The sequence below is a fragment of the Myzus persicae genome, unplaced genomic scaffold (assembly GCF_001856785.1).
Source record: "Myzus persicae strain clone G006 unplaced genomic scaffold, MPER_G0061.0, whole genome shotgun sequence".
Lineage (NCBI taxonomy): Eukaryota > Metazoa > Arthropoda > Insecta > Hemiptera > Aphididae > Myzus > Myzus persicae.
This window is the reverse complement of record NW_019104175.1, coordinates 79,391-102,970: the sequence shown is the minus strand read 5'-3', so window position 1 is coordinate 102,970 and position 23,580 is coordinate 79,391. Positions and strand designations below refer to the sequence as shown.

The 23,580-nt window shown below is 27.0% G+C and overlaps 1 protein-coding gene across 1 annotated transcript in view; it reads right to left on the bottom strand.

Moving 5' to 3' along the window:
* The window catches only part of LOC111039624 (locomotion-related protein Hikaru genki), a 90,350-nt gene that overhangs the window by 5,583 nt on the left and 61,187 nt on the right, over nt 1-23,580 (bottom strand). The window contains exon 8 of the mRNA XM_022323209.1: nt 11,772-11,981. Coding sequence (XP_022178901.1) covers nt 11,772-11,981 — 210 coding nt within the window. The remainder of the gene's footprint in view (nt 1-11,771; nt 11,982-23,580) is intronic.

Genomic DNA, 23,580 nt, shown 5'->3' with positions numbered 1-23,580 from the left:
AGTGGAAAACGTTAGAGGAAAAAATTGTATTTTGCCAATTTATAAATTGCATCGAAAACATGACGTGCCTGAAACAATTTTTTTTCTTCACAAAATCATATTTTAAAACCGAAATGAATCAGTAAGAATTGAAAAATCCTTTACTTCAAAATCTAAGTTTTCTATCACAGACAAATTAAGCAAAAGTTCTGACAAGGTTTCATTGTCATTACCTTTATTTTCAGAAAAATGTCTCAAATAATAGTGTTATCAATTTTAAAAACTTTGATTTCATCGCTGTTAGCTAAATTAGTTATCTGAAAATTATAACCATATTAAGCTATTCATTAAGTATTTTGATTGTTGTAAGAGTCTTAAAACTTAAGCAAAATCAGTTCATTAGTAATATAATTAAACTTATCTTGTTTGAATATATACATTATACATACATTTCTACATTTAACTACAATAGGTATTTCTTAAACCGTCATAAAAGCGTTTTTTAAAATAAATTACAAAAAACATTGTTAAATCAACCATGCAGAAAATGCAACACAATTGCTATCTTACAAATCATGGACTTTATAACCAAAATTAAATACAAATCTAAAATATTAAACATAGATTTCTTATTTTATTTTTTCATCTATTTGTTCATTTTCCAATAAAACATAACTATTACTTTTCCATCCACCGTCTGGGAATGTATATTTTCAATCAAGCTGTTGAATATAATATAAATTGTACACAATGGCCTTTGTAGAACACAAAATATGTATATTTCTCTTTATCCCATTACAAAAATAATATATTAATTAAGATTGTGTTAAGCAACACCACTGAATCGGAAATTAATGACTTCGCTTATTTTTAGTTGTATAATTTCCATCGTAATTGTATTTGATCTCCCTCGTTTGAATTTATGCAAGTTAATAATCTGGATCTTGCTATTATTTAAACATGTATGACTGTTTTTATTGTAGGTCATTCTGCCAAATTTATAAGTGAGCTTTTAATATCATAATCGTATTATATGCCAAAAACAGTTATACGGAGTTGAGTATCAAACAAGATTATGTTGTTATGTGATGGATGATTATAATATAAATTAATCAATTGCTTTACACCAATTATTGTTATGCCAATAAATTTAATATTTTATTTTTAACAGAAATACATTGACGTAAGCTAATTTTATTGCATTTGATTAATTTCTATTTATTAAGAACATATTATTATACAATTCAATATTTTTCCATAGTGATTGTTAGACATGCAACATACGGTTTAAAACCTTTAAAGGTTTATTCAAACATACAGCTAATATATTTTTTTTTCAACAGTATTAGGTTTGAGTGGTTTGGTGCAAAGTTCGATTGGCGTGTCACCCTCGACATTATACAAATGAAATGTACTTCATAATAAAATAAATTCACTACTCTAACCCTGTTCTGAACATACATGTAAAATATTAACCATATACAATCCATTCGAAATATAAATGGAAAATATTTTAACGTTTGAGTACAAAATAAATGCATATGATATTGCGCATATCACATTCATAAAGTGTAATAATAATTTGAAACAAAACAACCTACTCTCCTAAGTTGTATGCCAAATGTATGGCTAATGCCGGAAATTCGTTCTTCAAAATGATCATACTTCAATAGAAATGTAATTTTTAAAAAAAGGAGTTTATATTGTATTGTATTTTTATGCGTCTTATGTATTTATATTTAAAGTTCAGTCCCTAAATTAATTATTGATTTTATTTCATTCGAATTAATAAAATAAAATAAATTATGTCTTAACTTACTACTGGTTTCTAAACACTAGTTTAGACAGCTATCTAAAAAAAAAAATATTTTGAGAGTGAATCATGCAACTAACTTGGCAAATAATCATTTGGCCCTATGGATTTCAAAGAACTCCACAAAATTGTATATTTTAAATTCAAATCATGTAACGTAAGGTATCTTTATACCAGCTGGTTTCATATTCTGTGACGGATAACTGATAAGCATAGACATATAAAAATATGTACTGCAGTTAGAGATCTCGTGGAATCGTTGTTAAAGAGAAATATATAGTAACTAATTACTAAAGAGTATCATAGAGTAAACGACATTAACATCATTTTTACATTTAAAAATAATCGATTACACAGGGTTCATCAACTATTTAAATATTGATGTGAAAAAGTGCAATACAATAAACAAAATGACTAAAAAAATATTTCGAATTCCCTAATTTTGCACTTCAAACCTAAATTTATAAAATGATTCAAAATAGACAATAAATATAAAAGTTTCACTTTTAAAATATTTGCTACCTGAATGAGATTGTGTACTTAGAATACATTGTTTTATTACACCCTAAAAAACGATCTTTGCAGTAAAACCGGTTCCTAATTGTAAATGGACTTTAAAGTCACAATTAATGTTATTAAGTCATTACATACGACTGTTAATTCATTGCATTCAAATATAATTGTTCTTCTATAGTTCTGCACAGCGAAGCACCACAATTGCCTACACATTACGCCGTGTTACAGAATATGTTAATTATAAGAACAAGACACAAGGACTAGGGAGTAACGATAACTAGACTTAACGAGTACACGGTAAACCGTCTAATTTACTTACCTTGTAGCATAATAGTAGTGTATTATTTATTGTTGTACAATTCAAGCCAATAATTAATAATTATTATTTTAATCTAATACCTCTTCAATTACTTTAATGATAGTTTTTAGTTTCTAGCGAATTATTAATTTCTAAATTAAAATGTACAACTAGTCAGATCACATTCATCGATTTTGTAATATATTTTAACATGTACTCCCTGCAATCCAATATGTTACTAATTATTTCTTACATAAATGGATATCACTGTACCCCTAGTAAAGAAAAACAATTAATAAATAAATTTAAAAAAAAAAACAAATTATATTTTAGGGCTAATTTGAAATGGATACTACATTGTAATTACTAAAGAATAAATATTATCCAATAACACTATGAAACATGACGTGATAATTTATTAATAAAAAATATAAGCTCGGAAAGGTTATAATACCTAACTATAAGTAATTTAATCTACATAATTATTTATTTTAGAATATCTTTATTGTGTTATGTACATTGTACCTAAATAAAATATCACTAAATTGATGTCAAGATAACCCAATTAAATTTTCCACAATATAATACATTGTATATAATATTTTGGTTAATATCGATTTCACGAAAAGCTGTTAAATAGTTTATTTTTTTGATAGTTATTATACAGCAAGAAAATAAAGTTGTATCTCGTTCAATAAATTATACGAATTTGATTTATTCAAAATTATGTACACATTTTAATGTTTTCTTAATCAAACGATTTCTCGGTAATCTATATAATCGGTAATTACTCCAACGTATTATACCATAATTAAGTACTTGGCCTATTATACCAAAATATTTGCATATTAATGTACTTTGGAGGTGAAGAAATGATTTTTAAAATAATTACAATTTTCAATGTGAATGATACTCGAATATTCTCTATCATTTTTATAACTTTAATCAAATGATATTTTTGAATACTCACGCCATAATATTATCACATAGTATTTTTATTATTTATATTATAAAATAGATTATACGTTATATAAATAAATAATAACTAAAAACCAATATTGAACATTCTATATTATGAACATGACGTGTATAAATTATATTAAATATTTTAATTTTTTTAATACTGATTTATTTTATTCCATATAAATTACACTTTTTTACGATGCATTAGAATATTCTCTTGAACACGCATGTTATATTATGTTAAGTGACTCATACGTTTTATCCAATTTGACGGTTGTTATATTTTGTTAAATGGTGAACCCATCTCATAATTTGATTACTGCAGTTCTGTGTCCACATTACTGGATTGTCGAAACAAAGTTTTTTTTTAATAATTAGATTACTATCGCTATATTGTATTTTTTCGAAGTTATTAATGTTATACGACTTTTAGTTTAAATAAAAAGGGTTTAAGATCATTGTATTGAAGATGACGATTACGTATAACGTATTACGATGTAAAGAAAGAAAAATACAATCTGTTTACTATGCTATTGGTGCAATTTTTTATGTGTAAACAAATTATCTGGTAGTTAATTAATCACGATACATTTATATTTCTTACTATTATACACGAATATTACAAAATATTCACAACAATTAATGCCGAATTGACATAGGTATTATATGTATAATTTTAAATCTCAATTGCACGATTTCATTTAATTTGATTTAATATTTAAAAAAAAAAAAAAACGATTTTAATTACAATCAAAAAATGTAATATTATTTACCTTATGAATCTCATGGGAAAAGTATGAATGCAATTATTAACAAAATATGTTATTACCTACTAAATGTATATATTCATTTATAGTTAATACAGATTCGATTGAATATATTATTGTATTACCATATTATGATACTGCGATGAATACTGTTGGATTTTTCACATACATATGTACTATATATAGTGTGGTACTAAAACCGAATAAATATGTTTCGTTACGAATTTACGATGTGTATATTTTTGTTGCTCGATTACCTTAATTCGTTTTCGAGATATTTTTGGTTTTATGTCACACTCACGACGGTGTTTCTGAAGCACTTACAGATCTTTATGTCTAAAATACGATCGATAAAACCAATTGAATGTGGTGAGCAACGCGGGAATGGCAGCACACCATTAGTGGAATGAGAATAAAATCCTATCCGTTTTGGAACGATATGACAATAATATCCACAGTCAATAGTACCCTCGGGGGATATGCGTTCGGTTCTACTTCCAACATCTAGCATGTACGTGAGGTTTATTCAGATGAAAGAAATACGGTAATTTGAAAATACGCAAATAATAAAATGTAAATTTTTTTATAAATAAAAATAAAAATTATACTATTTGAAAATTATTCGTACATAATATGTATATACTATATTTGTTTAATTAATCCATGGCTGGATAGCTTTATAAATATTTATTTTTGTTCACAAATGTATTATACGTTTTAGGTACAATGTTTATTCATGAGTTATTATTTGTTATTGTTCTTGCTTTATTTTATATTGCTACCTACACAATTTATTTATTTATTCAAGAAAAAACAAGTTTATTTATTTATATTCTTTATAACAAATTAGTGTATTAAAAGTATGTGATTACCCAAATACTTTAGTTATCTGCATTATAAATCGATATTGTATTTTATCTTTAGTGAATATAATAATATTGATTGAAATGAGTAGGTACCGATACACAGATACAAACATAAAAATTAATATATTTTATAATTAATTTTAAATTGAAAAAGATTCAGGTAGGTACTGAGACCGCAAACCTCGCCAATCGGACCTACAATTATACATATTATACTCCTGTTAAATTTGTATGAATTATAAAAAAACCTTATAAATAACTACTCTTGTAAATTATTATTGTAAATAACTGTATTATGTTGGCAATGGCAGACTCCGAGGTATTTGTACGATTAATAACTAAAAAAAAATTGTAATTTGACAAAAATATACAGTTGACTAATTGTATAGAATATTAATATTAATTGGGAATAATTTAATTTTTTTATTACGATAGTGAATCATTTTTCATTAAGCTGAGATTATATATTTTATTGTACCACTGCTATCGGTAAAACAACTTTAATTAATACGCTAACGATATAATTATGCATATGATTTACTATTCAATATTATGTAATGTTTGAAAGCTGTATTTTGAATGAGTAATATTTTAAGAACTACTATCTTGTATACAACTGTTCGACTATTATATTCCTGGTTGTTTTATATTTATACAATATATTTTTAAGAATTTTCGAAATAATATAAAAGTAATATAGTTTTATATGTTTTAGAATAACATAACAATTATTTTCATAAAACATAAACTAAAAGTGTAAATATGGACAAACTGATGGCGTTTACATAATATTGTAGTTAATATAAAAAGTTTGAAAAATAAATAAATGTTATGAGAAAACATAGTCATACCTTAAATTGTTTTTAACCAGTATATTCATTGTGTTTTGATATAAAATAACTTATAAACTATAATTTGTAATCATTGAGTGTAAATTCGGGTGGCCCCCCCTTTTCGGCCACTGTCCTTTTTTGAACAGTAGTTTTTTTTATTAACATTATTACTTACAACTGTGTGAAAAATAATAAAATAAAACAAGTGGCAATAAACTGTTATAACATATTACATCAATCGAATAACAATGAATATAGTCTTATAAATTATAATACATACATAATAATAATTATTATTATAATGAAGTATGAACTCACAAATACGTCGAAAATTAAGATTTCCTATTACATAGTTGAATAAAATTAATATAATCTTATAAAACCTATATAATAATAATTATGGTAAAAAATATACATTTAAGTACCTAATTAGTTTTCCATAATGCCTATTGCCTATAGTATATTATATTATTATATATTAGATAAGATGGAAACGATAAGGTATATGGTCATATGGTCATATTATATGGCCTACATAGTCTATAGGAATTAGGAAGCATCACTATACTGATTAATGTCGTGTTTTACATTATGTTATATCAATATAAACTAAAAAGGAATAATACTGGTTTATCTTTCTTTCCAAATAACCAACTATAAACGAAATTATACTTACATTGAAGACTGAAGACTATAAAAATGGTAAAATTGCCAATTGTTTTATTTCATTATTTTTTTTACCCAGTTGTTGGGAATAATGTGAATAAAAAAATTACTGACCGAAAAGGGAACGGTAAATTTTGGCCAAAAAGTGACACTGGTCGAAAAGGGAAGGGTACGTTTTGGCCGAAAATGGTGACGCCCATAAATTCTTAATAGTTTACAGGTAATCAAGATCGATTATTCTAATTTTATTATTTATGATTAATATGTATAGTTATGTGTATAAGGAAATACTGAGTGTATACAAATATATACCTACATATTTGTATATGTATTTTTAAATAGTTTTTATTCAATCTGTTACACTAATAGAACATAAAAGGATAACGACGAGAGTAAAATACGCCTTTAGTTGTAAATATTATTAGTATTAAAAAAATTGTGTATTTCCATATTTTAGTCGAAAGACGTAAGATCGCAGAAACTACAAAATGTATTTGAATTAGGCATCAGGTTATTTTCCTAGAATATCAGTGGTTTTCTCTGCAACATTAAGATATTAATTAGGTCATACATTTCATTTTTATGACAGTTTTCCAAACATACTTATATGTTGACGGTCGTTTTATAGAAATGAATTAATAATTGTGTACAGGTAACATTTTTAAATTCCATAACGTTGAACATGAACTAAAAAAACTAATTATTAATTGAAAAAAATATTTTTTAATATTAAATTTAATATAATACTTAATAATTATTAGGTTTAGTAATTAACTGAACCAATTTACTTTTAGATGTTGGGTGTGAAACAAATGATTATTTAGATCAATTGATTCTAGAGAAAATTGTGGAGTTTCTTAGAACCATAAAAGTAGTTAAATTGTTTGTACATACAATGTATATCGCTGATACTAATTAACGGGCTTCATTTGATTCCATAGACTATAAATTATTTCATTCATATTTTTCTAATTCATTCTAAAAAAGTCAATTTGAAAATAAATTAGAAAAGTATACGTAAAAACAAAAGCAAACAAACTTACAAACTAACCTTTGTTTGTCACCGATCATATCATGTGGTAAATAAAATCGCATACATACAGGGCAGAAGGCTTACGAGCACGAGCTTGAATAAGAGCAGGAGAAGCAGCAGAAAGAGCGTATCGTGATGTGTAACAATTAATTACGTCTGTAGTGTAAACGGAACTTTGAGATTGACGAATTCCATTAATATTTTTGGGGTAGAAGACTATGGATGATACAGGGAGACATACATTGAGAGATAAAGACAGATAGCAACATGGAAGAGTGACGGAGAGAAATGGAAGAGAGAGAGGGAGAGAGAGAGAGAGAGAGAGAGAGAGAGTGAGATCGAATGAGTACGGTCTGCTGTAGTGTGTCGCGGTGCCGGTGATGGTACCGTACGATTTATATTCCGCGTGCCCTTAAAATTTGATTAATGAAATATATTACTCCATCCCTGTTTCGCTTGGTCTTATACACCCCTTGCCCACACCACCACTTCTTCCATACACGTCCCACCTTGGCTAACTCGATCACTATTCTCGCGTTCCACATATATTTGAACAACAATGGATTTCGGCATGTTGCGGGATTAGAACGATGCAAAAGCAGCATCACCATATGACAGTAAATACCTTTGCTGAAGTATCCTATTGCAGTTGAGGTTTTCATATTTGTCTGCCTTTCGAACAGAATCTCATTGCGTTTATACTTTTACGGTGTTTAGCAGATTAGTGAATATAGTTTTTTTGATGTTGGTATATTTTTTGAATTGAAGAGTACGTTGTTATACTCTGGAATTCCTCATGATTTTTGAGTTCTTCGTTTTTATCAAGATGGAAAACCTCACAAAGAGCACATTTTGCTGGAGAGTTCAAAGATTATTGACACATTTATTAGACAGGTAGTTGTAACCATAACGAATGCATTTATTTAGGGAGTAGGAGTGTGGTTACTATAGTATTTGGTGTGACCAAATCATTGATCGTCGTGGGAACATTATTGCATTGTTTATTTATTGGCATAACTTTGCTAAATAATGACCGTAATGTTATACAGTTGACCATAGTCTGATTATCTTTTACAGAAGAAATGTTCTTTCTTCATAGTATCAATGATAATACCATGGCTTAAATATACAAGGTTATTGCACATAGCCAAATTGTTATCAAATAAAAATAAAATGGCAGCGTAAGGGTACGGTCCATATCATAGCATATAATATCATAATATAGTCAGTATACGTCGTCCCCTTACGCTGCCATTTTAATTCCTTAACGTGATAAAATGATATAGTGGGGGTACTATTGTAATAACCTTGTATATTTAAGCCATGGATAATACGAAGTTAAGTCGTTGACTATGGAAATTATAGTTTAGTTTGAGCTGATGAAATGGAAGTGTGCATTATATTCACTGTTTTTGGTATTATTAGAGGGCATGTGGTTTTTGGAAGTTTAACGGTTTGAGTATATTACCAATAACAGCACTAAGTGGGCTGAACATAGGAACATGTACGGTATCGTGGCAGTATACAAATGTGGCAGTAATTATTCGGTAAGTAACCAAAATTTAAACTGGTGACACTCATTTATTCTGACGTGATGGGTATTAAAACTGGAACTTCATTGATTAATTTGGTTGTTTCATGAAAGTATATGGAAAACAAATTTGTTAAAAAATCGAGTAAAGGAAGAAAATATAACAACAAAGCACGATTCTTCATTGTCAATGGCCACTACTGAACTGAATTTAGCTTAAAATATGTTTATAAAATCTTCGTTGAACACAAAACACTAAAACAAAACTATATCATTACTTCTATAACTACTGTAATTATAATGCACATCAATCAATATAAGTTTTCAGTTGTATAGAAATGTGTTGGTATCAGTATAAAAAAAAATTAGTAATTACGTAGTTATTGAATTCTACAATAAATATATAAATATATCATTGATTGACGGCTATCCTACTCTTAAGTTATAAGATTGATGAGATACTTAGGTTTAGAAGCTATGGTGCTTTTTTGACGTGCATTACTTTAAGAAACTTTGTAGACTGTTATATAGAATAATGAATAAGTTTACGTTAAGGATAATACATTGTATTTATTATATACAAATTAAAATAATTCCCACATAGAAAAAACTTGATATATTCAGTTCACAATATTATAATAGAGGTAGAGCCTTAAGAAAAATTAGTAGCAAGGTATACGTATAATATAATATTACAATACTAGTTAATATAAGTAATAACACTCAATTTTAAAACCAATGCACATTTTTTAAGTAAAAAATATCAAATTTATTTTTAAATGAATCTCATAATAATAATATGTAATTAGTTCTGAATTAAAATATACTTTAATTAGCAATTATTTATCAAAAAAAAACCAGGAATATAAAATAATGTAACAATATACATATATATATATATAGAGAGAGAGAGGGATACTTTAAATTGTCACCAAATATTTAGATGTATCAGCATTTTCTAGATGAGATAGAATTTTCAAAATATTTTAGAAACTCAAACATTCAATATTTTTAGAATTTTTTTTATTTGTATTTATAACATGTTTTAACTAATTCAAAAAGCTAAAAAGTTTAATATAATGTTCATTGTGCTATTTATAGACAACAATTTAAAAATCATAAATAGGTGGTAGAATTTTATTTTATTAACTACTTTGAATGATCAATTTTTGATAAAATTCTCAAAATTCACAATCTTATGTAAACTTTTTTGTTTTTAATGATTAATACAATTTTTGATTTGTATAGCTTAGACTTTAAAACGTAATATAATAATATTGCCTTTAATATTTTATAACTGGTATTAAAAAAAAAAAATGATTGTGTTATTTTTAAAATAAAAATAAAAATAAATCAGTAGGTGAATGTGATCTGGTTTTAATTATTTGCCTCTGTTTAATATTCAAACGTATCATTAGATATAGCCGGTATAGACCTAGTGTAGCTTCAGTGTTACACAATTTCCAGTTAATTGCATTATTTTAAGCTAGAACACGCTAATCATCAATATAATGATTGGTGTCTAGATAATTTGCGTTAATGTTGTGAAAATTGAAGTTAATTTATTCGTATGCAGGATCTTACAGTTAGGTACCTACTAATTATTCTAAAGTTATCTTGATTATATTAATACTAATGTTCCATAAAGGCAGCTATAGTTTAGATCACTGTACTAACATTAAAATATTATTATACACTTTCAATTACAACATAATTTCTATTTGCACTACCTATTGAATTTAATTTAAAATAAAGTATATATCGAAACTGTCAAATACACATTTCATATTATTCTACTTAATATGCATACTATTTACCTACCTACTTGTATTTAATTACCTATGCATAAGCATTTTTTTGCTTCAAACATAATGTACCTAGCGCAAATATCAATTAAGATGGTCAAGTTTAATATTTTTTAAAATTCATTGAGTTCAGTTATTATGCTTAAATGTAAAAGTTAAATAGAAAAAAACAATTAAGGATCTTTTTTAAATTTTTTCCCTAATATTCAAAATCTATTCCAAATTGCTAAAACGCAAACTGTATATGCTATATACAGCGCACAACTAATAAATAAGTATACAAGTTATAGATTTAGCAGTCACACATCATATTTTTTTTATTACAGAATTTAAACGCATGGAAAAAGTAATTTAACCTTTGTTAAATATACCATACATTATACCTGTTTCAGAATACAATATATGTCCAAGCAGATAAGTCATTATCCTAACCAGTCACAAAGTCGAATTTTATCATTTATAGTTTTATTAAGTTTATTTTGCAATAAATGAATTACTAACCCTAAACATATAGAATTTACTATTTTCTTTTTTAAGCCAACTCAACGCGTTGTACAAATTCGTTAACATTTGTGAGGTCGTAACTATTATCAGATAATTTTAGTTCGGATGTTTTTCAGTATCCACTAGTCACGTTAACTCTCCAAAAAAATTCTATACTACATTACAATATAATATTTCGGTGAAAAAAAAGGCATTACCGGTACACGTAGGTATTCGATGCGACCACGTGGAATCTGCCAAGCACTCAATCGAATTGACACCAGACATTTGAAAGCCCCAAGCGCATTTGAACGCTGCTCGTTTTCCGTACGTGTCGTTGTACTCAACCATGATCAACCTCGAATCGTCAACGCTGATTGGCGGACACTTAACCATGATGCAATCCGGTGGTGAGTTCGACCAGTCTCCTGTTAATAAATACAATTATAATTTATAACACCTATTTAATTAATTCATTTCAGGTTGTTATTTATTTTATTTTTTTAGATTTTTTAAAATTTCACTAAAATTATTTACAATCTATACAATACAATAAATATGATGAATACATTTGACAAATAATGCTTATATTGACAGTGTTTGAATAATGTTGGCATTTTTGGGCTGGCATACAGCAGAGCTACCAGATCAGGTATTATTGTTTTTTATTTTTTAAATTTTTAGTGCTCAATCAGTTTTAAAACAAAGAATTAAATTTAAATGTGTGATTTAGGTAGTATATTTTTTTCCAGTCCTAGAATGATTTCATTTAGAACTAATTTTGTTCATAACACAAAAAAATGTCTGGAATTTACGAGTGTAAAGGAATATACGTTAATTATTGTTGATCTATCTCGTTTTATTATTCGGCATCTTATTTTGTCCCTTTATTTTTTTACACAGCATTACCGAAAAGATATATCCCATCAGATTTTTATGAGCTGTACAGTGTACACGAATTGCAAATAAAAGGGTGATAAATGTACATTTGAATCCGTCCCATGGTTACAGCTGTAGGGGAACTATATGCCGCGAGGGGGCCGCAGGGTAAAAACCACGATTTGATCGACGCGTCTGCAATGCGTTTTATTTTTCCCTGTCAAATTCCAAAGTTTCTACCACCAGCGTGACCCTGCGGGGTATCTTTTATTCCTCCTTTCATTTTGGGGCAAGATGGTGTGGGTAGCCATCGGAGGGGGGGATAAAGAAGAGAAACCGATAGACGCTCGCTTTTCAGTGGTAACTGCACTCGATCAATCATTCACACGGCCTCAGCTCCGCGGCATAAACTCCCTGTAAAGTTAAGTGGATTTGTGTTCGGTATGCCTGTATTATACCATTAAGTACCATTCAATCACCGAGCACACGTGTCGATGCTATTATTAAACCAAACGTTTACTCGAACCCCTCCACCTCACTTTGTGATGGTCTGCTGTCTATCAGGGCCCAGCGGTGTTATTGCCATAAATGGTACCCACTGACTCCGTCATATTTTTAACTTCTCTATCCATACCTGTCGTTTTTATAAACGGACACGTTTTTATTATCGTATAATAATACAATAGTTACATTGTGACAAATACTAGTACAACTTTACTAAACCAATTCACTTTCTTAATTCTCAACATAATATTATAACAAATATATTATTATAGGTACTATTATCAATTTCGTATTTGTAACACAGACGTTAAGCATTAGTTCATTATATTTAAAACTAAAATGTATTACTTAATTCATACTAGAGATCGAAATTTTCAATTTTGTAATATCTGTGGAACGTTTAAAAAAAAATGCATTTTTTAAATATAAATATATGATTTATACTTTCTAATGTATTTCAAATTTCAACAAAAACTAATATTAATCAAAAAATGACTAAATCTTAAGAAACTTATTTAGTTTACATTTTATAGTCATTCTTTAGATATTATTATATAAATTTTACAACATATTAATATCTAGATCCAATGTTTTTTAATGTTATTCACACACATTTAATGTGAATACTATTTAAGTTCAATTTAAAAACAAATATACGCTGGATAAATAATGAATATGAATGAAGTTTTCATAATTTTTATTTTAATTTTAAATTACTTCAACCAAATTACATATTGCATAGGAATAAATGTTCACTATTAACTTTTTATATTTTAGATTCTGGTCGATGGATTTTTTGTTATTTACATAACATAATATTAGTTGAATTATATGTATACGATTAGTGAGAGATCATTAAAAAATAGTTTAGAATATATATTGAGCTTTGTTTATAATATCTATTATAAAATCATAGAATTATATGAGTACGCGTAGTTTATAATTTATGCAAAATACACACCTTACTTTATTTTCAATAAAATGTCCGTCTAAACTATTTAATTCAATTTAAAGTAGGTATAGACATTAGACTTCTATTGATTTTAATTAATTGGTTTTCTTAATTAATTTATTAAAAATTTGAATAACTAATGAATTCGAAGAATTAAGTGATTTAAATTTTACTTTACAAGTATAACTCGTCATTTTCTGCATGTTAATTTGAAAAGTACCTACCTACGTAATATTTAACATTTCAATTGTTCATGAGAAAACAATAACGAGTATAATATTTTACAACTGTATTCAACATTTCAATTAATTGATTAATTTCACACATTTTACATACATCTGCACTATATATCTTTTATCATAAAGTAATTAAAACATATATGCATGGTTTTTATGAGAACACAATTCTATGATTTATATTATAGTTACACCTGTTTGAGAAATGAGAAGTAACTGCCATACATAAGCACTGTCAAATGTCACTTTAATATTTATCAATCTAAAAATTATTTTGCGCAGTTGTAGCATACAAGATATGGTTTTTTAAAATTATTTTTAATAAAAAAAAAAAACTTAATATTATTAAAACCAAAATTTAAAACGACTACAATAATTATAATTGTATTTTATTTTAAAATTATATAATATTTTTTCTTTTTATTGAAAAAAGTTTTTGCTTAGTAACAAAGGAATATAATATAGGTATGCTGTTACAACAATAATTATCCGTTTAATTTGTTTTTAATTACAATATGATGTTTAACAATTTTTAAACAATACCATATGCAAAATACATTAAGCTTAATCAAATCTTAAAGAAAAATAGCTTAGGTTGAAATTGTCATGTAAATCATCCGTGAAAGTATTGCAATGACAATAATTAGAAAAGTTAATTTTCTTAATATTCACTAATCATCCACCAAAAACGTTTTCTTACCATTTAAAAACAACTGATTCGAAAAATGGGTTATGAATTTTTTACCATCAAACAATGTTACCGCCTGCTTTAAATGTAAATTCAGTAAATTAAAAGGTCTGTGAGTTGAAATGTAGTATTGTACTGACTTCTACTTTAATGGCAGAATATAAAGCCCTTGATTTCAAAACGCATTGTATTGTTTGATTTATAGTTAATAGATTTTTTAACAATTCATAGGTGTGTTATTAATTAATTAATTAAATGTATATACTACATACATATATTATACATAAATAACTTTAATATTTTATTTATTATATATGTTGTATGAATGTATAATACTAGTTTACTGCAGCTTCCACTATAGTTTTATAATAGTTGTATAAATGATTGCATGTGTGGTACATAGAAATTTCATAAGCTCGCGAAAGTTTAGTTATCAAACTAATAATCAATTATACATGGCTGCATGCATTTAAATTTTAGAGGCAATAAGTTCGTAGGTATGTAACGTTTCTATAATAATAACGAAGTACCTAAATATTGTTAATTAATAATTACATACATTTTGAATTAATTAGGAAATATTAATGAACTAATTATAAATGTTTTCTACTGCACATAGTTATAAGGTTATATGTGGAGTTATTAGATACTTTTATAGAACATTTTAAGTATCATTAAAAATCTTAAATACCATAAAAATTTAAATATTATATCCAATGGACATTTAGTGTCAAAAAATCATTGAATTAGCATTTTTAAATCTCGAGTAAACAACAAAACATAAATTTATGAATATTATTAAACCTAATATGCATGAGATTCATTTGGTTAGGGTTACATAATAAGGGACGGCACATATTATTCATAAATTGTTTGTTCAAAACTGTTTAGAGAGAGGAAAACATACTTGGGCTATAATCCTAGATAAAAAACAATATTTTCACCATCAAAATAAGAGAAATTCGTCTGAAAAAATCAATTTTTTTGCGATATCATTTTAAAATTGATTATAATATTGTAGAAAAGCAGTATAGTACTGTCTACTATACTACACCTATTACTTATACTTACTTATGAGTAATTGATGTATTATGGAGATCGTTGAACCAGTTCTATAGATGTATGGATTGTTCACTTATATTAAAGAATTTAATTCCGAATTCAAAATAAGAGTTAATGAAATTGCCATTCTAAATACAAATTTGTATTTTACATATTGTAGACGTTACTCAACGTTAGTACACAAATGAATGTATATTATATTTTTTTAGTACCCATATGTTGAAAAAAATATGGATTTGGCCTTTCAGCATTTGATACCTACGTTTAATATTTAAATATGATATTTTGGTATAAAAAATCTATCAAACTTTAATAATATTATTATATTTTTTTTTCTATCTTGTGTTTTCTTAGGTATACATAATACATATTATGTTTTAACATTTTTTTTTTTGTATTTTACGCAAATTGCTAATTGTTAGATACATTTCCAACCATAAAAATTGTTATGAATCTTCTTTAAATTCATGAAAATATGAATTGCTGTACAAAATGATACCATTCTCTTGAATACATGTGTTGGATTATTTTAGTATATTAAATTGACAGCCCTAGATATAATTACGTTACTCAAATGAGTAGCTGCCACACTCATGCAGATTACTTTCAGACAGTGACACAGTGTTAATGCCCGCACTTATTATAGAATTCGCATATTATATTTTAAGCAGCTAATGTTCTATATAATAACTTAGCGTCTTCGCGTATTTTCTACATGTACGAATGTAATATACCATTTCGTCGCCAACATATTGGTAGTACATTGTAGTAAACTTTATAATCGTACAAGTTTGGTAATTTTCGAGTAAGTTTTAGGCAAGAGATTCAGCCACTTCGCAAATCCATAAAATCAGGTGTATTGTCATTATCACCGAGACGACAACTTCGTTATATATGTACCTACATCGCAGACGTGATTTCGGCTAAATGACAAACACTTTCTTTATTATTATGTTCAATCGTATAATATACATATTAAAATATAAAATCTTTAATTTATGAAAGGAGATAACCAACGCTTTTCGTCCACTAACTTTTTTGTTAAAATATCATTGATATTTATTTTAAATGAGCTAATTATTCGCATTATTCTATGTTAAAACGGACAATAATGTTTGAATATTTTGTTTATAAAAATATTATGAGAAAAATGGTAAGTCTTGGTATCGTATTGGGTTAGGTTTATTAGTTAAAACTATAAGTCGCGAACTCGAATTTTTTGTTTACAAACAATGTTCATTTTGTTTTCATGCATAAATGATTCATATATGGTTTTACTTATCAGTCGTCCGGATAAGTGTTGTAAATCGTGTGGTAAATAAATGTCGGTGGGTCGGCTTGAAGATAAGTTGTATGGTTAACTGTGTGTCAATGTATATCACCAATCCGATGTGGTTTTCCGATTACTCAAGCCAACCATTATTTATACATTATAACACACTGAAGATATATAATACACTATTCAGTGGCAGATTTGAAACTTGACAATCGTGTGGTTACAATTTTCCAATATAGCTCTAACACGGATGTGCCTTTGACGACACTGAATTGAACTTGGATTATTTTTTAATAGTAATATACATTTTTCTATCATAAAAGACTATGGTTATTTTACAGTTTTTTCATTGTATAGATACGAAGTGGATATACCTATAACTATAAATATAAATTTAAAACAAAAAAAATAACTTTAAGGGATGCTGGATTATTCACTTATCCCCCCTCAAATGCTTACGAGACTGATGTTGTACGCGTAGTAGGTCTATCGGCACACACACATACAAAGAACTAACAAAAACGAGCAAAACACACACGTGTGTGCCATACGTGTGCATGTGACACACTACACGAATTCGTCGTAAGGTATGCAAAACACGGAAAACCCATAACGGCGGTGGAGGCCTGGAAAAGGAGAAGCCAGCGGCAGCAGCAGTAGAGACTAGAGCGTTGTGCACGATTTATACATACAAACACGTCGACGTTGCGTATGTAATATATGTATACATAATATAATAATGTGCGTGTGTTGGTCGCCTTAATAATAATAATAATAATAATAATAATAATATTTTATCACACACCTCCTCACCCGTATTATAACATTATTATAAGCAAAATCATTACCATACGAGAATGGTCGACCGTTGTCGTCGTAATGCGTGCCGAGTCGAGAAACACTTTGGGTAGGCGGTCGGTCGTCCCGTCCGTGGGGTGCATAATGTGAAGTATACGATGCAGTTGTCTACTAGTGGATAACCATGGTATACACTACAACTATATGTGACATAGCATAGACCAGTGGATTACGCAGGGTTTGGTAAAGTGGAGTGGTTAAATTATTTTTTATTTCTGGTAGGTATTATACGTCACTTATAATATAGGTATACAGTTAGGCACCATCTTCGTGTATAGGAATACAAATTGTGTTTCATTATATCTATATTGATATAGTATAAATTCAGATATTCACAATGGAAATAAAAAATGTTATTTACAATAACTCTAATTTTATCAAATATTATTGCATCAATCATCAAGGGAAAATATTACTAAATTTGATCCATGGTAAATGACATATTTTTTAACTAACATAATCTACCTTAGCTAGTTTATTGATTTTTCATTTCTTATAGTTCAACAACAAGTTTTTAATATTTATGATAATATAAACTGAAAACAATAACAAGCAATGAACATAAAAAAATATTTTAATTACAAATTTTGAAATTTATTTTGTGTATGTATTTTAATCTTGAGATTAGGTGCTTCAAGTACTCGACACAAATATTTATAATGCGTAGGTACATTATATCAAACAATTAGTACACATTTAAAAAAGTATTTATTAAATGTGCATTTTTATTTTATGTGTATCTAAACAATTATCAACTAATAGGTGTACTGTAGAATTACCTACAAAACATACAATATTAAATGCTATAGCAATAAAATAAGAAAATCCAAACAATTCGGAAAAAGAATTATTTATGATAGTATATGAAAAAAGCCAACTATGAAGATGACTGGCAATATTTAATAGCTAGTTCAATATTTGGCGATTTACCAAATTATTTGTTGATTAAAAAAAGTGGTTTTGGGGGACTTGTCAACCAAAATCTCTGTGGTATCTCTTGTAGGGAGGGTAATGCTAACAAGATGCATTTCATTAATCAACACTACGTCTACTGAAATAAATTTATACGTAACCAAATTACCTCGGAAAATAATTAATTTATAAAGTAACTCACCCGCATCCCAAAAAATATATCTACCTTGCAATGTATACGGTTAGTTAAAGGGGGGAGCTATTTATAGCCCTTAAGTCATCCGCTGCGTACCTCAATATGAATAGGTGCTTACATGTAACGCATTATTATACTAAACAGTATTCGGTTTAGACGTAAAAATAGGTATACAGCCATAATTATGTGTTATGTGCATTAAAGTGCCCGATCACTATCCGAGCTACCTAACAGATCTATGAGATTAGATGCCTATACCAATGTACTCGTGCCATGCGTTTTCTCAAACAGTACTTTTTTTCGTTCTGAAATAACGATTATGTGTAGGTATAACTCGTATAAGTAACACACCAATCGCGATTTCTCTACGCAACGGTGGTAAAACGTACTTTTACAGAACGCTCCGTTCGTACTATTTAAGGCCACATATTCGCGTTAAGGTCTGAGCCAAGTGAGAATTTACTATTTAGCTGTACAATACAATGTGACTTTTTTCCCATAGCGTTTATATCCATTATGTCTGAGTAGTAGTGTAAGTAGTAGAAGTAGTTGGTATTTCAAAAGTCACAATATGTGGCCATAACGATAGATTGAATATGTAGAAGGTTTATATATAGTATATAGTATACCTATGGTAAATGATAATTATTGTTTAAAGTAGCCGGTTTTAACATATTTAATTAGTTTTGTGAAAAAAATGTAGGCAACAAGATTATCGGAAAACCACTGTAAATATACATGTAACATTCATTATTTAATAATAATATATATTTTGGAAAAAAACCATTATTCATGTTGAACTGTTTAGGTTTATGAAAATTTACATTCCACCAATATAATATAAAAGGTAAATATGAAAAGGTATATATTATTACATTGTAGACGATGACGTAATAATATATGTTCAAAAATAAATAGGTACCTCTTTTTGATAATTTTTTTTTTATTTTATGCGCTTTTGAAAAGTTCTGGTTTTTCCGTTTCTTATTTAATTTTTATTTCTTTAACTTTAGAATTTATTACGATACATTGTACTATCATTCATATGTTATTAAAACTATAAACTTAAAAAAAGTTTTGTATATTCATTTAAAATAACTATTCTAACTATGCCATATGGTCATATGAAATAAAAATGTTCTAACTATGACCAAATTTAACAATAAATTAATACATAACCTACCTAATGAACTTATTACTATATTATAAATTATAGTTTTCAGGATTAAGATTCGATATTTTAATAAAATGACTTGGTTTATTTTTTAAATGTTTCTATTGATCCGCACACCATCCTTAAAACGATTACTAGTTTTCACGATTTTCAATTAAAAATAACAACATGACACAGACATTGCTGAGGCAATTGTTCCGATATAATCCTGTTTTATTTTAATTTTATATTATTCTGATCGAAAATGAAAAATCTATGTTCTCTTCTTTTATCAAAATACCCCTTTTGAGGAAGTAAAAGTACTTTAAAAGCTCCTGTCTAGACAAATACCTATATACTTGGTATAAAATTGGTTTAAAATTGTAATTCCTCAGTTGTTTTAATTAAAACGCAGCTTTAGGTTTATCTCATGCGGAGTCTGATAAATTTAAAAACAATGTGCCGTTAGTATACTGACAATTTGAAACTAAATAAGACACACATTTAATATTTTAAAATTTATTTGATTTAAAACTAGTGTGAAGAATGAGTTTAAAGTTAAGAAATAATCACAAACCAGATTATTCAGATTGTTTTTATATGACATTCTAATTTTATTATTTTTAAATATTTATGATATTTTATAGTCCACGTGAATAATTATATGTTACATTAATCTATGATGTTTGTGGTAAATAAAATAAGAAGTGGTAATAATAATTATATTGTGATATATCCATATCATAATTATTTTGATGATTATGTTTTTACCGACATCAACGTTGCTTAGTATTATTTCGATTCAATAATGAATTTGAATATACCGATAATACAACTTTTATTTATTTCAAGCTAAGTGATTAGTTTATTTTAGTATAATATATTCAAAATAAAAACAACTCAAGCACATAGGAGATGTATACATTTTTATTATTTTTAGCATAAAGTTATGTTAATTTATAGTGTATTTTTTAATCTTTGGAAAAAATCTTTTATATGGGGTCTGAGAAGATTTATCTTATATGACACGTATCGTATAACACGCATAGAGGGGAGAAAGAAAAATACAGAAAACTTTAATTGCGAGGGTCGCGTAAGAGTTTAATTAAAATTCCACCGAGTACTGTTTGAGATGTACCTACTATTTGTCCTTGGATACGAGATCACTTTTTTTCCTTTGTTGATATTTATATGTTTTTTTTTTATTTTCTTATCCAATAATAACAACACAATTTTATTAAAAATAATTCATATTATAGTTTAATAACAAAAAGCACGGGCACTATACGAATAAATTATAAGCAATTCTATCATGAGCCGATTCAATTAATGATTAAAATATAGGTAAATAGGTTTCACACAAGTATTACTAGATAAATGAAAGATAAATATTTTCATTACACCGTCATAGTACCTATTTTAAATACATTATTCCATTTTCTTTGTATATGAATATACATATAAATTTATATAATTCACGTTATAAATAAATAACATTTTTTTTAAAATATCAAATACATTTCTTTTAAAATGTCATTACAATTTAATAATGTGGATAAATTAACTCTTGAACTATGTTTAGTGATACTCATTGAACTATATTTTTAATTAAGTATAAATGTCTGCACTCTGCTGAGAACAACAATACCTATGTAATTTAAAGTATTGTGAGCACATGTTCTACTTGCTGTGAGTGACATAATTATAAATCATTTGCTTTTAATTATTTATTAAAATGATGTATACTGTCACAGTTTATTATAATTACTAGAAACGAAATAATGTTTAAATTCCACCAATTTCATAAAACGAACTAGATATTATGTTGTATTTTTAATAAGAAATGTAGTTTATTCATACTAACTAAAATAACAAACAAGAGTAATTAATTTATACTGTCATTAATACAACAGTTACCAATATATTTTGATTTACTAATTGTTGTTACAAATATATAAATTATAATATAGTTCCTCAATGCAATGAATTTTCAAAATATACTTGAGGAATACATAAATGTATAGGTTCAGTTTTAAAAGTAACATCATAAGTTACGTATCAAATTCATTAATGATAAAATAATTGATATGGGCAAAGGGATTAGTTTATTTCACTGACAATATTATATATTCAAGAAGATTTAATTAAGTATTTATTCAGATTTAGACTGTTTTGTAGGATTAAAGTTTAACGGGTGGTCAAGTGTATAAGTTAATCCTTTAAAATATAATATAATATAATGTTTATGATATCACTTTCAAGTGTCTTTTCTGTGAATTACTCAAGTGGTCCTAATCAACAAACCCGTCCTCGTTTTACCCTTGCAGTTTATTCGAAGTTTTGGTGGGCGTTATCTTGTGTTTGACATGGGACAGAAATACAGAATAATAGTAAACAAGTTTTACTCGACCGTTGTGTTTGTGGCTAAATGTTAATCACGAGTAGGTATACAGAGTACATAATAGGTACATATCTTATATCTTATTTTTAAGCATTTTACCAGGGATAATTATTTGAAAATTAAAATTAAAACTAAATTAATTTTTTATTTACGTAACTTATGCTATATAATATTCTAATATGAGTTTCTCAAACAAAATACTAGCACACAAGTATAGTATTTTTAGTTACTATTGAGGTTTGATGTATAAACTTAGTTAGTTTCGTTTTTTAGAAATACTTTGTGAATGGTTCAGTTAGGTATTAATTTTATTTTTTATTTTTCATTATTTTGTAGTACTTTTAGTTAAAATGATAAATTAACAAATTCAAGTTGTACAATATTTTTATAATGGATAAGAATTTTGATAGTATTTGTATTATTATTTTGGTATAACATAGACAACGCACTGGCACGAACATACATTACCATAAGGACACTGAAGACTGAACCACACTGAATGGTGTACATTTTTAAATATTATTTTGTCTTTCAACAATATTCGGGATATCACTGTCGTTAAATATAATTTTTAATTAATCTTAAGTGATTAAAGTAATTTATTACGGTTTATATTTGAAACGAAAAGTTTGCACTCGTGATTGTACTATAATATGTATAGTGTGGAAAACTGAAAACAGTGAAAACCAATTGTAAATTTACTAATATGTTTCAAAACATTAATGGTAACTTAATAGTTGTTTACAAGTTTATCACTATGATTTCTAATTACATTCAAAACTTACCAATACGTCCCTACTGTTCACAATAAGTATAATAACACATTGTACAATAATTATACAAGACGTGCGTCTATTTCTACAGATTTGAATGGATAATATATAATAACTTTGGTCAAACATTCCGAACA